The sequence below is a fragment of the Cephus cinctus genome, unplaced genomic scaffold, assembly GCF_000341935.2.
Source record: "Cephus cinctus unplaced genomic scaffold, Ccin1 Ccin1_scaffold0330, whole genome shotgun sequence".
Classification (NCBI taxonomy): domain Eukaryota; kingdom Metazoa; phylum Arthropoda; class Insecta; order Hymenoptera; family Cephidae; genus Cephus; species Cephus cinctus.
In genome coordinates, this window is record NW_014333027.1 from 1,538,689 (window position 1) to 1,555,968 (window position 17,280).

The 17,280-nt window shown below is 43.7% G+C and overlaps 1 protein-coding gene across 7 annotated transcripts in view; it reads left to right on the forward strand.

The window, feature by feature from the left end:
- The window catches only part of LOC107266856 (unconventional myosin-XVIIIa), a 52,365-nt gene extending 35,150 nt beyond the window's left edge, over nt 1-17,215 (forward strand). For 3 of the 7 annotated variants that reach the window (XM_015737802.2, XM_025084001.1, XM_015737803.2), the window contains 11 exons: nt 9,344-9,472; nt 9,615-9,758; nt 10,381-10,470; nt 13,172-13,531; nt 13,675-13,829; nt 14,205-14,328; nt 14,419-14,873; nt 14,960-15,272; nt 15,353-15,616; nt 15,705-16,042; nt 16,120-17,215. In XM_015737802.2, the coding sequence (XP_015593288.1) occupies nt 9,344-9,472; nt 9,615-9,758; nt 10,381-10,470; nt 13,172-13,531; nt 13,675-13,829; nt 14,205-14,328; nt 14,419-14,873; nt 14,960-15,272; nt 15,353-15,616; nt 15,705-16,042; nt 16,120-16,126 (2,379 nt within the window). In that variant the 3' untranslated portion in view covers nt 16,127-17,215. Of the gene's footprint in view, nt 1-5,845; nt 8,945-9,343; nt 9,473-9,614; nt 9,759-10,380; nt 10,471-11,855; nt 13,019-13,171; nt 13,532-13,674; nt 13,830-14,204; nt 14,329-14,418; nt 14,874-14,959; nt 15,273-15,352; nt 15,617-15,704; nt 16,043-16,119 lie in introns of those variants that run through there. The other 4 variants (XM_015737804.2, XM_025084002.1, XM_015737805.2 and 1 more) reach the window with 4 other exon arrangements.
- Nucleotides 17,216-17,280: the final 65 nt, after the last annotated feature.

Sequence of the window (17,280 nt, forward strand, 5' to 3'; positions counted from 1 at the left end):
GCTCTATTTTTCTGGCGTCGGTAGGCGCCGTCGATTCATCTCGGACCTTCGTCCGGTTCCTAACCCCGTATAGGCGTCAGCGTCGGAGCGTTATAACATCTTTGTTCGGTTCTCGACGCGGGGTTGGGATGGAATGAACGAACTGAGTAGAGAGAAAGAGAGAGAGAGAGAGGGAGGCGGGGCTCGTCACCGTATATCCTCCTTCGTCTGCTACGAGTTCCAATTAGAGCTTCCAATTAACATAAGAAGGATTAATTATAGTCCTGAGCCCTGGTAGGTCAGGTTCACATAGCACAATACCGTAGACGTTGCGCAATCAAGATCAGACCTCGTGTGTTTTCTGCGTTCCGTTCTCGTTCGCCCGGCGATCGCGTTAATATCTATTTACTTTGAAATCCTCTTTATCTTCCTCCTGAGGTTCTTGGACGTCAAGGGTATCTCCTGGTCGAAAATGCGGAACAACGTTGCACCGGAGAGCACGGTAACACAATATCTTCGTATAGGATAGACAGTAAAGAAAATGGCTTCTACGCCACTAGCTAATGGTACAGATACCTACCTGCCATGTATGCACGTAATCTACCAGTACGATCCACATACCTCTATGGTCGCTTATTCCTAACGTGATGGATAAGCATCTCTTTACTCCTCTGAGTTTCATCGTCTTTCACCAGCTACTCCGTTCGAGTCTGTATACCTGGGGACAATCCGATCCTTAAACGCTCCATAGTATCCATAAGCAAAATTGCTAGTAAACGTCGTTGACAGCCACGGAAACGCTCTTAACTGTAACTTGTAAATGATTGGTCTTGCGTTGCGAAGTATCTTGTTGTTTTCTCGATCGGTACCATGGGGAACTTTTTTCTCTTCTTAATTTCATCTACTCCCGCAAGGTGACGACGTTCGTATATTCAACTCGGGACGCTGTGGACAAGTAGTTAGTACCCGGTCTCGGACCACTGATTTCATTCTAACAACGTCAAGCGGTGGTTACCTTGATTCGCGCCGTTGCCCCATAGTTACAAGATGTCCTCGCCACCCATTACGTTCTCGACGTTACTTTTGGATGTACCTTTTTTTTCATCCTCTTCTCTATCCCATCTTTTAACCTACCGTCGTTCTCCTTCTCGATTCCTCGAATGCCTCGGGTTCTTCCAGGCGCAGCCTAGCGTGAACACCGACCGAGCGTTCACCACCGCCATTACTATGGTGAAAAGATTATCGACGCGGAATTCGTTCGAGATGACCAGGAGTTTATCCCCCTCTTCTTCCGGATGTCATGGCTGTTACGGATGAATAATTCCTTAATCTATCCTTAATCGGAACAGGACGAGATCACTCGTAGATTTTTCAACAGCTCCGTAGGACATTATTTCTCTGAGGTATAGAGGCTAGTTTACAGAAGAGGGGGTTAACGTTAGACTCCCCTGCAAACGCGTCCCGGTACCTTCCAGTACTTGCCTGGCATAAAGTTTCCTGCCGGACATTGAAAAACCTTTCTCGTCCAAGTACGAGGCTTCACGTTGCGCTGCGTGAAAGAAAAAAGAAACATGTAACGGCTAACTACTCCTGGGAAATCTGCCAATTGGCTCGGGTCGTGGTGGCGCGTCGAAAAATTGTTCTCACTCCCACGAACCGACGTTTGATTCTCCTTTTATTCGAATCCTTAAGGCTGCTTCGTGTCACGGGTGGAGAGGAGTATAAAAAGTTATGAACAAGAAAAATATTCTTCGCTGCTTGTTACGCAGATTCCTTTGAATCGATCGACAATAGGTTAGACTGCTTCTGACAGATTGTAAATGGTCGAAAATCGAACGTGCATGAATCTTACCATTATAATGGAGAAATAAAGATGCGAGGGTAGTACATTACTTTCTGAACAGTCCCGAAGGCTAGTCGATCTGGAAGTCTGTCAAACATCAGGAATTCGTTTTGGGAACTGGACCGTGTCCATTGGTGACTATGGTACCTAACCTTAAAGAGTTGATCATAGTGACGACGGTATATATATATATATATATACACACACAGCGATAGAGTAATTCCTCAGAAATTTAATCGTTTGCAATTTCAATTCTCTCATGGAAGGAGGTTAATCGTCCTGGTTCTGGAAGCATCGCGTGCTGACGATAGGCCTTTAACGAGTCGACATCAAACTAGTTTCACTGATTTTCCGCGGATACATGCAATTTTCCAACCGGCCACCCTTTCGTGTCAGCACGTGCAATACTTTGGCGCGTGTTTATACTCGAGATTAAAAAAAGACTTGAAAAGACGAAACGTACTACAAAATAGATTAGTGCTCTGCCGAAAAGTTTTTTCCTGAGATATGACTGCGGTAGGGTAAACTCATCGAGCCTTTGAACAAGTATCGGGCAGGAGAGCAAACTTGAGGGGGGAAAAAAAAAAAAGAAAAGTTTGGCAGAACTCGACCGATCGGTTCACAAGAAATGAGAAGCTCGGCTGGCCGGAGCGGCCAGTCAGTATGCCTGTAAAGAAGCCAGTCTGCCGGTAAAGCGAACCAGTAAGCCAGTGCTGTAATAAATTACGATCTTCCGTACCGCGAAGGAGAAGTTCTCTCTTGCCTTCGTCTCCTCTCGGGACTGGCCTCTTTTCATTCCACTAGACTTTGGCATTCGCCATCTTGGCAGCTCTCTTGTACTTGGACAAAAAAATGTATATTCATATACTATGTCTACACCGACGTATATTTCATTATTTTAGTTCAATCATTTTCCTCGCCTCCATACTAACCATGCAAAAGTAACTGGTTTCTGCCCGATACAAAAGTAACTAACGAGTACAGCTCCGATACCTAATGAATACATTAGCTAATTGATCAGCCAATTAGAAGACTCCAAGTAAGCAGATTGCCAATCAACAATCAAATTAACCCGTTGATAAATGATCCTAAATTATTGCGAGGGCGTCTAACGAGCCATGACTTTGCTCGATACACCCACGGGTCTGCTGTGTCTTTAAGGAAAAATACGAAATGCATCCTGTGCCTTAACCTATCCCGCAACCAGTTTGTTATGTACCAACAATGGAAAAAAAAACATTAGCCCAGCTCACGGTACTCTTATTTTATCTTGCTATTCGTTCGTTATCTCCGTACTGTATTTTAGTTTTACTTTTAACGCACGGGCTGAAGTCCAACCCAACCTTATCTGTGCATCAGACGCATTCAGAACTGTTGCACGATCGATATCATACCAGCAGGTTCAAGTCCATTCTGTTGCAAGAATCATCCTCGTGTCATTCGCATGACAATGATCCCCAGCCCACGCGGTTGCGTTCAATGAATTATTCGATTACTTACTCCTCATTCTCACACGAGTTTCTAGCCTCGCATCATTGCCATTAGCCTAACGAGATTCCACGAAGCGATTGGCCAAGGTATCGGTTTCTTCGCGCGGGCTCAAATAATCCTGTGTGTTTTCATCCGACGCGCGCCTCTCGTTATGGCGCCGGCTTAATACCTGGAACATTCGTCGAGCATCGCTGGGGCATTCTCGTCCATGGGTGATTTCATAATGCAATTACCGTCGCGTCCATGCAAGTCATCCATCACGATCCGACGCGTCGCGACGCCTTTGACCGATAGTTGGATCGGAAGAGAAACACTGTGGCATTCCAATTCGGAATATGTTTGTAGCTATATATTACGTGTATGTATATATATATATTTATAATATATATATGCGTAATTAAAGGTAATGACATAATGTCTTTAGAGTTCTTATATACTTTTTAAAATACTTAATATGGTAATTAAGTATGACGGTAATGTTCCACATTGAATTTAACGATTTTATATATAGCATCGAATTTCCTGTAATTTCCTTAAGGGATACCTTAAAGTTACTTTGAATTTGTATCGATGGTTTCTATAACGCGTTTGGAAGGTACACGTAGAAAGTTTTTAAGGTACCGATACGTGAACGTACTCGTATGGTGCCATAGCGGAAATTGTGTTACCGATATAGCTAGTTATTAATTCATTATGCTATCCGGGTCGAGTGTATTGACACTGGGACAATTATATTCAGTGAAAAGGTATGATTATTCTGCCAGGGTACTTTGTCCTTTGCAAGAACTCCAAGTATTTCATGTATTTATATTTACTCCAGACGAGCATGGCTTTGGTCCTCGTGGTCCTCGAGTACCAGAGATATTCTTGGATGCAAGTTTCTTTCGCATAAAGCCCGAGTCTCATGTCGCGTAAGGCCCCTTTCCCTTGACTGGAGAAGAAACGACGTCGATTATAGGCGTTGCGACGCTTTGGCACTCCAGACTATGGGATTTTTAATTATATCAAATAAAGCAATCCTCGCAATACATTCCGGGTCCACGTGTCAAACTTTTTTTCTACGTCTGACCCAACGGTTCAAGAGAATTAATAAAAGTTTTATCCTGAACCGAGTGAAAGTGATTCTAAAATTTTTTTTTCAATTCTCAATGATCGTCCAAGACATTGAAATATTCCCGGAGGCGTACCAATAAGACGCGCCTTTAAGATTTTTTTTTTTTTTTTTTTCGACAAGCGCCCATTTCTCTTGCCTCGACGTTCGCGGAACTACTGCACGCGTGTCGAGGCCATGGATACAAGACGCCCATATATGTGCAAAGTGTCTATACGCTTGGTACACACGTAGGTGGACCAATGCAAGGAGGATATCGCGTATGTGGCCCATCCGAAGAAGAGGATGGTTTTGCCAACAGACATTTTTAATGGCGAAAGCACTGATAGCCTCAGGCCGTCATGGAACCGGGACTGATGAGACTTTCTCCATACTTACAGCAAAGTGGTTCTTCGGTTCCTTTCGATCGGTAAACCGATCGATCTTCGATGGCCATTAGCATTTTATATAACGTCTTACGGAAGGAAGGACCAGCTCAGTTTCCGTCTCCCTGATGCGGAAGAACACGTGCACCAGGTGGTACACGGTAGACTGGTCTTAAGGTCTCTACCTACTGATGGATCCTATCGTCCTGCACCTGTCTACCTGATCCTGAAGCCATTCTTCCTCCCTGGTCGCATCATCCGGTACTCCATATAAATCCGGTAAATAAAGCTCTACCTGCACCAGGCAGACACGTGGAGTCTCCATCATCCATTATCCATATATAATTCTCGAAGTGCCTACCATAATCTTTATTCTCACAGCCCACACCTAGACCTTGTACACGAGAAATCGTGGTTGTGCTTCTTCAGGAACGGTAAAAGTGGCCTTGCTGCATTGGGCCGGTTTTAACAGTGCAGGCTATACTTTTAACCGATCTCGACTCCGCGGGCTGCTGCAGTCGGGTATAAGTCGGCGGAGTAAAAAAAAGAAAAGAAGCGGATGAGAAGTCGGTGTAGGTAGGAGGTTCGAAGTGAAGTAGAATCGACGTGGTAGGAGGCAACGTATAAGAAGAATCAGAAGAAGAGAGGAAGAGGACTGAAAATAAAGAGATAAGAGTTCGGAGTTAACCCAGACTGGTTGTGTCGATCCGGCAGTCGCGTGGACATGGGATTACGACTATCTATCCTGTATATGTAGACATAACGTATAGAAACAGTACCCGGTGCACACTTACGTAAATCTTCTTACGTGCAGTCAGGTGGCTTACAGGTCTTACCTGAATCTCAGTGTGTTAACCATCTCCCTATAGTGGTTCCCCTTTCTCCATCGGTGTGTGCTTAGCGTGCTTACTCGCGAAGACGAACTTCCCTTCTTCTTACTGACTCTCCTTCTTCTTGCTCGGAGCACACCGCGCTCAAGTGGGGAACGAGAAGCGCACCTGACACCCGAGCTCCCTGAAAATCCAAGAGGTGCTCCAATGCGTTCAGTCCTCCTTGGTCTCGCTCGCCGCCAGGATCGAGGATCGCATCCGTGACCCGAGACCAATCAGACGTTCTGACCGTCCAAGAGTCACATTGAAAAAAGATACCTTGAGGTGTACCAAAGCGACCCCCGTCGAGGGACGCGAACTGGTGAAATAAATAAATGATAAAATTAAGTGATTTTACACGATTCGCCATTCTGTAAGGAACTGTAAGAAAAAGTAAAAAAAAAAATTCCCATACGAAAATTAATTAAAAGTGTAATTTGCTGTTGGCAAAAAAATAAGAATCCAGGAAAGAAAATTCAGTGATTATTCGTCGTCGCTGAATATTTTCGAGAATCGACCTTATCGATTTATATCGATCGATTGACGTGGCACGAGCAAGTTTAAGGACGCATGACTACGAGCTGCGGATTTATAATCGCTAACGGTACAATCGGAATGTATCGGGCAACAGGTGCCCCGTTCGATAGCTGATAATATTCTTGAATGGTAACGAAGTGCCGGATTCATGAGATTGCGTATAGTCCGTGAAAAATTGTAGACTTGGCTCCGCACTGAGATTTCCTTACGAGTGAAAGCTTCGGCGCTGGTTTATTGACGGTCTTGGGCTGTGCCAGTTGAGACGCTACCGTACAGAAACAACGTATAACTCGATTCCGTATCATCGTTACGAGTGAACCTTATCCGTCGTTACGATAGCCTCCCTATTAAATGTCATATGAAATTTCTGATATCGAAGCAAGTCTTTGAATGGACAGCGAATAGGTCGACGAGTGTATGAGATCTGAAGGGAATAATTTAAGTGGCAGAAAGTATATCGTTGAGATGCGTACGATCGGGATTGGCCGGAGCGAAGAAGATACGATTGGGAGAGGTTGACGGATAATTGGAGTAATCGAGCCACGAGGTGGAGAATCGAGTAAGGAACTTTATACGTCTTTGAAGTGAACCTGCTGAAAGCTTTTGCGCCCTAACGGTAACCATGTCGTCGGCGAAGGGTACCACGAAGACGGGAACCGGTCTGCAGAAGTTCTATAACAATCCGCAGTGGTCGCCGAGCGTAACGCAGAGACTGGCAAAGGCACGCAGCAGTCCGAACATTGCTAAACAATTGTCAGCATCCGGCTCGAACGTTAGACAGTCAACTGTCAACAAGTCCGAGGAGAAATCGATCGGCAGCAAACGACAGAATTCAATCGGCGTAAGCAGGACGACAAATACGAGAGCGACGCGCGCGACGAAGTCGGCCGGTGGGAACGTGACTGTTGTGCAAATTTCCGGCTTGGAAAGCGACACGAGTCCCATCGTCGCGAGCAAGTCATCAGCGGTGACCAGGTCGAGACAGCTTGGTGACACTGGTAGACATAGCGGTAAGGTCATCGCGGTGAGTAAGAATGACTTTAAAAGGAAAACGAAGGAAGGATCCTCGTGCACCATCCTAGAAGATCGAGCTTTGCTCAAGAAAGGTTTGAATTCGGCGCCGGATAAGATTCCCAGGAAACCGGATCCTCTGCGCGGTAAAAAGAGTCTCAATCGTTCCATGAGCTTATGGAACGTTCCTGCAGACTCTGATAATTCGAAGAATCGTCTGGCTGTTAGTGAACGTAAAGATACTAAGGTCAATGGAAGAGATCAGAAATCCGGATTGAACAGGACCACCAGTCTTTGGAGCGTCCCTTGCGATCCTAATGCCAATGGCAGGATGGCTAGGACCAAATCAACTTCCGGTCTGAGACCAAGTCGTATTCCATTGCTCACACATCATTTTTCGGGGAAATCTGCCAGCGCGTTATCTCTCGCTGATCTATCTCAGGTAGATCGTAGCGTTGAGAAGCATCGCGATGGTGAGCGTGATGAAGTTGATCGATCGATGGATGAGCATATTTATGAGAATTGTAAGGAGCCCATTGCGAAGATGGAGGAGACCGTGCCGATTTATGAGAATCTGAAAGACAGACAGGTTCGGGAAAGTAAAAGTCTCGTGGTAGAAATAAAAAAGAAGGAAGTGACTAGGACTAAATCGGTTCCACTGGAAATTCTCAGCTGCTCCGATCTGGAGAAGCAAGCTCAATTATTGATGGCGGAATTGGAAGAGGATCTTGAGAAGCCTAAAGAAGTGGTAACGAGAATCGATCTTAATGCTTGCCGTGAGAATCTTGTTAGAAGCCGCGAAATACTTTCGAGGAGTAAAGAGAATTTGGACAGGAGCAGAGAGGAGTTGGCCAGGAGCAAAGAGAGTCTGACAAAGAGTCAAGAGACGCTGGAGAGGAGCCGGGTATTTGCAAAGAGCCACGAGAGTCTCTTGCGCAAAGAGCCGGAAATGAGTATTCAGGAGATCAGAAGGAATTGGGAAAACCAGATAAAGAAGTCGCAAGAGCAAGCGACGCCCGAGACAAGAAATAGGGTTTCCAGCAAATCGAAGATCCATAATGATAGTGTTGCCATAACCAAGAAAACTCCTATCGCAATTATGGCGGACAAGGATCTCGAGACGTCCAAGAAAAACAGCGGACTCAAGAGAGCTAAAGAAATCGAACAACTCGTCAACTTCTTCAACTGCAAGAATACTGAAAATTCCGTTACCAAGGAGATAATTCAGCAAGACTCCTGGACCAAATCGAAGGATGCTGCGACACCGTTGATAGCGCAAACGAAAAATTGCAAGAAGGATAAGGACAAGGACGAGAAGAGCAGCGGATACGTATCGGATGGTAATTGTTCGGAAGACAGTGGACACATGAGCAATGAGAATGACGCGGAATGGAAGGAACGTCACGAGGAATTAAAGAATCTCAATAAAAGCGAGGAATTCCTAAAAGGGATCATCAACGATCTAGATGCCAGTTTGGAACACACGATAGAAGTTTTCGATGCGAATCCCATAGTGAGGAGATACGTGCCAGAAGAAAAGAAGACGGCAGAGAAGAGTCTCTCGACGTCCAGTGGCGCAAGTAGCATAGACAGCTGGGAAGAGAATTCCAAGTCTTCTCGTGGAAACGTTCAAGAGCGTTGGAAAACATTGCCTAAAGCGGTATCCACACCGATAGCGACATCTGTACAGCAACAGCAGCAACAGGTCACCGTTAAGTCTACGCGATATCGCACTCAGGTAGAAGGGAGCAGGGGGCAGGCTTGGTAGTAGTCAAACAAGAATTTCGAAATAAATAAGACCAAAATTCTCCATCTTTTACTTTTAATTATCATTCCTTGAATTTCCTTGAATTTTGTCATTTTTCTTCATTGTTTTCTACTAGCTCATAAACCTAGACTACAGGTGCATACACGCACAAATCAATCTTAAATAACACAGAGGATAATTGTATCGCCCGGGGTCTTAAAATCATTTGGGTATTTTTAATATGTTGATAAATTAATAATTGCTTTCTACGTATTTCCACTGACATAATTAATTTCCTTGCATTAACGAGCTTTAATAAGATTTTATTGATTTTCTTTTTCAAAGTTTTTCGAAAACTGCTTTTTCTAATAGCATCCTCTCTGTGCTTAGATTTTCTTCAGATCTGGCGCTCTGGAACGTTTGGAGTCACGGAGGGATGAGAAACTCACGGGACACATTATATTACTTCAGGCACGTTGCCGGGGTTATCTTGCTCGCCGGAAACTCAACACTCTCAAGGTAAATGGCTCCCAGTGCATTTCCGTTAGCGTCTTACAAGTCATGGGAGTCGCAATTGAAATTTTTATGTCTGATTCACCATCATTATTCCGTCGTAATTGAACAATCGTATTTAGACCAAAACTGTCTTATCTCGCCGTAGTTGCAAGATCTTGCAGTCAGATGCATCCAGAGAAACGTAAGGAAGCTGATGTCGGTACGAGAATGGCCATGGTGGAGATTATACGTCAAGGTGGCGCCATTGCTGAACGTTCATCGAACGGAGGATCAATTGAAGGCGCGAACGGTAAAGCTAAAAAGGCATAGATATTAAGAAAATTTAAAAAAAGTTATTTAAATTATATTCAAAGAATCAGCTAAGAGACTGTTACCGGGTTGGCAAGAGACTCATTGGCGTGGATCTCAATAATAAATTTATTCTGCCACACTGTTCTCTTATGCTTTGAACGTATTCGAGGCTTGAGAGAATTCGCTCGATTAACTCGCCAGACTAATTCAGCCATGGACGAGGACTTAATGAGTTTGGCTTTACGACTCGAATAAGAAGGTCCGAAACGAGCCCTGCCGGTTTTCTTGCCAGCGTCTTACCGGTTTAGCACCGAATAAGAGCGAGAGAGATATCAAATGTGAAAGAGAGAGAGAGAGAGAGAGAGAGAGAGAGATTACTTCCACGAATGAAACGCTCTAATCGATTCTTCTCTTAATGATTTGCAGGAAGAACTCGAGATTCTCAGGGCGAAGGTCGAGAGGCTGGAGCAGGAGCGCAACGATTACTTCCACGAATGAAACGCACCGAATAAGAGCGAGAGAGATATCAAATGTGAAAGAGAGAGAGAGAGAGAGAGAGAGAGAGAGATTACTTCCACGAATGAAACGCTCTAATCGATTCTTCTCTTAATGATTTGCAGGAAGAACTCGAGATTCTCAGGGCGAAGGTCGAGAGGCTGGAGCAGGAGCGCAACCACCTGAAACATGATAACGACAAGCTCGAGGCTAAGGTAAGTCCAGGAAGAGATAAAGAGACTTTACTAACGATGATGATTCGACTTTTTTTTTCTTATTTCGTCTTATTCTTCGTTCCTCTTAAACTACCCTTTTTTGTTTGGTCCATTTAAGACCGTGTGCTCGTAACGTCATCTCGAAATAGATCAATACGCGGACAGTAAACACTGGCCCTGGGCCAAGTGTTGCGCCAAAGGAACCTTATCGGCTTTGGAATTGAATGGGTGTCAGACAAATATATCCGGTTCCTGATTGACGTCTCAATGAGGAAGAATGATAATTTTTTAAATCTTTTTTACCAAATTTTTATAAGCATTAATTAGTCTCCAGCATCCAGAGATCAGGACATTAACCTGGTCTCTGCCTTTGTGAACAACTTTCGCACCTGTTCCCGCTGAAACGGATCATTACCAAAGAGACAGAAGTCCCGCAGAACTAGCGTAGACTATAACTAAGGAAAAAAGCAAAGTCAGGGAGAAAGGTAAAGAACTAGAGAGACCAAACTACAGAGGAGCTTTAGTCATCGGAAGATGAAAGAACAAAAAGAAAACAACGGAAATCTCCTAATGATTCAGTACATATTATTAACTCTGTCACGGGCGACATCAGTCTAGTCTGCCTTAAGAGAGGCTTTCACAGCTTCTATTTTATTTACTAAACGTTTCGAAATATCTCTGTGTAAACTCTGTTTGGGGAGATGACACCTGTTTTACACTTTTGACCAAAAATTATTTTTTTCACTATATGGAAAGTACAGCATAACTCGAACTCGCCCAGGACGTTCCACTGACTCGGTCGCACAGCCGTCAAGTCGTGTCGCATAATCTTTCATTTTAACAGCCACATATAACACTATTGGGATTTTGTATACATATACGTTCAAAAATCAAATTTTAGTTTACATATGTAAGACATGTTTAGCTATAAGCCATACATTCGTCTATCTGAGAATTTACTTGGAGACGTCGATATATGCTTTAGGTATAAGACTTCGTCTATAGATACATTAGTGATACGGGTGGTGGCTGTGTTATTTAACTAACCCAAATTCATAGAGAAACCATCCAAATGAAATTACTTGCTAACGAGTGTAGTGTGTTGATTAGGACGCGCCGTGAATTTTTGCGAGATTTACATGGAAAATCCATCGGTGTCACTGTGTCCTCCTTTCGTTTCTGTATAGAGTGGACTGTTTCTTTATTTTTTTCTTCTCTCTGTTTTCAACTTCTTTTTTTTTTTCTTCTTTTCGCCATCGAAGAGAACTTGGCCTTTGGCCAAAACAGTCCGCTTCGTCTCAGAATAACTTGGGAGGTGAACACCTCCTCCACTGGGGATACACCTCCGAATAAACCGGGTGGCCGCAGACGGGTGCCAGTTGCACCGTAACTCTTCGTGCGTTCGGATGTCACGGTTACGCAACGAACGAAACGAGCGACTTTTTTTTTTTTTTGAAAAAATAAAAAAAGAGAATACACGTTTGTTATTGCGAACATTTTTGCGGGACGACCAATTGTTACGATCAAAGAAATTTTGACTGATAGGTATCGACTTTAGACTGATCGTGAGTGACAGGTAGCAATGATACATTTAAAAGAGATTGAAATTGTGTTACGTAAAAATCCTTAGCAGTCTTATCGGACGAAGGATGAATATAATGATTTGTCAATCCATTGTCTGTTCGTGATACTGAGGTAAAAGAAATCATTATTCACAATGCCTTTATCACCTACGACATTTGTCGGCCGTATACCAACGAGCCTGGCCACCTCAGCGAATTTCGACATCTACAACGACTCCTCCAGGTCTAACGAGCCTGTACGAAAATCGTCCACGAGTAGCCTAGCCAATGGGATCATGGGAAATATGTCAAGGAGACCACCACTGCCTCCAAATCATTTCCAAACTCGTCCACTGAATAAGATTGCTGTTATAAAACCAAACGCCAGTCCAAAGATCATTAGCAGAAGTCCATCTCCGAGTTTGTCACTGAGCTCCAGGAGTCATGGCGCCTCGACGCCCGTAAGGATGGCTAGGTCGTCCTCCGTCTGTTCCTCGAATTCGTACGCCGGCACTTCGCCGACTCCACGACGAATTTTTCCTCAAGAGAGCTGCACGCTCGAACTTGATGATTTGGAAACGCGCGAGCAGGCACCTGTGGTTTTTGATGCCAGTCTCAACTTCGTATTGGGTATCGAGAAGCAAAAGGTGCGACAGTCATTCAAACCCACTGCGGCTCATCTGGAGCCCAGGACCGCGTCGTCCTATTTGTCGTCGAGGATTCAACAGTTCCTTCAGCGGACTGATCACGTCATGGACGAGTGGAGGAGTCTTGGTCACCGGGATGAAGCCGAGGAAATTAAAAGTCTTACTTGTCTACCGCATAATGATAAGCATCGACCACTTGGCAGGAGCCGCAGTGCTACCAACATCATGATCAAGGGCTTTCAATACTTTAGTAGAGCCAACAGCATCGCCAAAAGTCCCTCGGGATCGCTTTCGCGTCTGTCCGAAGATAGGACGCTGTCTGAATGTCCTGATGAAGAGGTACAAATGAAAGCGAGATGACGTTTCGAGCGTGTTATTGTTTGACTTATTGCTTTATTGTATCATGGATTTACCTAGAAAAATTAACTCCTGTAATACACGGATATTGTAAATGGATTAAAGTAATAATACAGTACGATCTTATTGTAACAGCTAAGCGAAATGACAGCTGACTTCGCAGAGGAACATTCAACGTCGACTTTGGCAGCTGAGAGAATCGACGCAGAGACTTCTGAGCGTCTTCGTCTGGAACGTGAACTCCAGGACGTTACCGACGCCAACAAGAATCTTCAGCAGACTACCGAACGACTGGAAATGGAATTGCTTTATGCGAGAGCGGCGGATCTTAACGGAGTTGCGTCAGACGGTGAGGATGGCGAGGACGGTGGCGTCTATAAGCAACGATACGAGCACGCCGTACGCGAGTTGGAGTTCACCAAAAGAAAAATGGCCCAGCAGCACGAGGACGATTTAGAGCAGTTGGTCGGCCTGAAAAAACAATTGGAGAAGAAGGTAAGCTAAAAGGCATTCTCTTTATTGCATCCTCTTTCATTTGTCCACCGCAACCTCCCTCACGTGAAATACCGTTTCTTTAACGGTCATTTTACACGATCCGGTTAAGGAACTAGTTTACATTGACTCTTGTGAATATCTAGCTAGCTGACGCCTACGAGGAGGTCGAGGAGCAGCGACAAGTGGTGGGTCAGTGGAAGCGTCGCGTTCAGAAGTTGAACGGTGAGATGCATGATCTGAGATTACTCCTTGAGGAACAGACCGCCAGGAATAACCTCCTCGAGAAGAAGCAACGCAAGTGAGTAAAAGAAATTCAGTTTGACACGATAGCTTTCGACAGTAAGATTAACGATTAGGCGTCGGTCGTGGCGGCCACACTGGACGTTCGGGAACTCTTTGGGTTCTTGTTTTACGTACACGTATTTGTAATGTACAGGGTGCACTTGCCAGCTAGTGAGCTTGCGCTATTCTCATTTGATTAGGCTCCTCAACAAGTGTTTGGCCTACGGCCAGACATCTAACCCGCAGGTGAACTATCGCTAACCCTGGCATCCCTCAGACATATTGTGAATTAAACGAAACATGTCCGTAATGGACTAAGAGAGAATATGATTCATTAGTTTCTATGGGAAAGTATTTATGTTAATACAAAATGATGCTGTTTCAATCGTAGGTTCGATTCCGAGACTCAAAATCTTATGGATGATCTCAGACAAGAGAAAGCTCAGCGCGAGCGACTCGCCAGAGAGAAGGAAATTGCTATTGCTGAGAAATTCACTGTTGAGCAGAATTTGAGTGTAAGAATAATAATTTTTTTTGTATCGTTGAACAATGAATGTGAGACTGTAGATGTACATGAAATTAATAATTTCGTTTTCTATGCATAGGACGCCAGACTGGAAATAGAACTGAAAGAAGAGAGACTACACACACTAACTCAGGAACTAGAGGAATTGACATTCGGTGGCAAAACTGAAGAGGAAGTAGCACAGTTGAAAAAAGCAAAGCATGAACTGGAGAAGAAGACGAAGGACCAAGAGGAGGAACTTGATGACCTTGCTGGTCAGGTACAACTCTTGGAACAAGCTAAACTTCGACTGGAAATGAGCATAGAACAGCAACGCAAAGAAATGCGAAAGGAGATGCAGCAACGCGATGAGGAACTTGAAGACGTTCGTGGAAACGCGCATAAGAAGGTCAAAGCTTTAGAGTTGCAACTGGAAACCGAACATGAGGAAAGAACGATACTACTTCGAGAAAAGCATGAGCTGGAACGTCGATTAGTTGCTATTGAGGAACAGGACAGAACTGATCGTGCAGCCGAAGCTGAAACTACACAACGGTACATAAACATACTTTTCATAAACAGTCTATTATCTCTTCTATATCTTTAATCTCTGTCTAACATAATTTTCGTGTTTCATACAGACTTAAGAGAGACCTCAAGAGAACACGAGCACTCCTCAGAGATGCCCAGACAATGCTAGAACGTTCCAAGGGCGATTCGGCTGGGAAGGCAGCTCTTCGCCAACTGAAGAATCAACTGGAAGATGCTGAATGCGCTAGAGCTGCAGCTGTCAAAGCTAAACAGGCATTGGAACAGGACCTGAACGAAACACAGTTAAGTCTTGAGGAAGCTTCTCGACTGAGATCAGAGGCTGAAGAACGTGCGAATGTAGCTTGCAGAGAGCGAACTGATCTGAGGTCCCAATTGGAGGAGAATGAGGAAGAATTAGCAGAGGTAACTATTGACAAAAATTATTAATGTGACAACTACTTGTAAGGAACATTTGATTTAATCATATTATCCACGGTTTATAGATGCTCAAGAAGTATCGAGCTGCCGTGCAACAAGTATCCACAGAAAAGTCACAACTTCAGGAAGCGCAGGTGCAGATTGCTACCCTCGAGGCTGAAAGATCTTCTTTGAAAGATCAACTGTCCGAACTCAGTCAGAGATTGGAATCCGTGGAACAACTTGGTGATCCAACTGCTAATAGTTTAGCGACTAGACGTCTGGAATTTCGTACGAAAGAGTTGGAAAGTAAACTTGAACTGGAACAAACTACAAGAGCGCGACTTGAGGTTAGTATTTAATATCTAGTATTAGCTATATCAGTAAAATTTAACAGAGTGGTAGTACCGGTATATGTTTGATTTTAACTTTGTCCAGACACAAATAGCCAGATTGAAGGAAAATGTGGATAAGCTACAAACAGAAACTGCTATGCTAAGGACTAAGGAACAGAACGCGCAGGATGCTGCGCGACGTCTTCAGAGATCTTTGCGCGAAGCGCGAGATGAGGCTAGTGCTGCAGCTGCACGAGAACATGAGGCTACACGTGCACGTCGTGACGTGGAAAAAACTTTGGAAGCTGCTGAAGCAGAGACAAAGATTGCTCGGGATGATCTGCGATTGGCTCTTCAAAGAATTGATGATTTACAAAGTGCGATACAAGGTGAACTCGATCTTGACTGCAGTGAGGAAGCAACGACGGACAATAGCGACAGGTATATATTTACATAAATAAATGACGCAAAAATCAGAGAACATATTGCGCGGATATTCATAGTTATATGTTTTATAGTGATTGACCGACAAGGCGGGAGGATCTCGATTTCGAGATCAAGGACGAGGAAGCTAACTGAGAAGATAAACGGCGAATGAATGAATAAAATATAAAAAAAGGAATGCTTAAAAAATAATGGGACCTCGTCAACCAAGGAAGAAATAGATCTATATCTCTCACGGAATTGATGACGTCGCAGATATTTGTTGTCTTTTCAGGCGCGTTCTTTGCTTAAACGCAAAGAAAGAGGAAACTTGGAGAACTTAGAATCGTGTAGATTTCATTTTGTATTATTGAATCGTAAACGGAGATGCCGTTAAAGATGCGCGTACGTGTTCGTCGCGAGTATAGTATTATTTTTAATATTTAGACAGATAATATAAATATATATACACCAAGAATAATGGACAAGCTGATATATCATCGAGATGACTGTCTCGAACATATGACGACAGAATTTTCAAAGACAAGAAAGAAAAGGACCTGAATAATCTGGCGCATGCGCGTACGGCAAAGAGTATACTCGATGCTGGGATTTGACCTGATATAATAATATATATACAATTATCCAGTGATCTTTTATACCTGCAATGTATCTCGTTGCTCGTGGCCATTTTTCTTCTACGTGTTTCGTGCACTATCACGCTCTTTGACTTCTTTTATTTGGTGCTAGCGTCTTTACGATTGTCAGCAATCTGTCTTCCAGTTTTCTTGAGCTCACGTGACCCATGATAATTCTTGGCCACGGATGACCATTTCTGCTTTTCAGCGGGCTTCGCGCGTATGCGCCAATTTTTTTTTTGTGTAATATGTTTATGGTACAGTTTATATATATATATATAGTATACATATAAATATACTATAAATGGGAATTAAGACCCAGTCGGTGCCATTGGCTGGATCCTTTTTGCTAGGCCGTGCGATGGCCCATTTAAACCCTTGCCCTAATCACACGACATTATGCCTGTCAAACGCTGTCAACTGGGGTTCACTGACTATTTGTATAAAATGATCCGCAAAAGATGATTAGAATTATGATAATTTAGATGTTTAAGCCCGTGTAAGGACTTCATGTAACTTATTGCTTTGTAAAATGCAAATCTTATTTAATTAATATCGAAGTTTTTAATATTATGTCCCAATACCTCTTCCCAATGCTATTGCCGTTACTTCCAACTG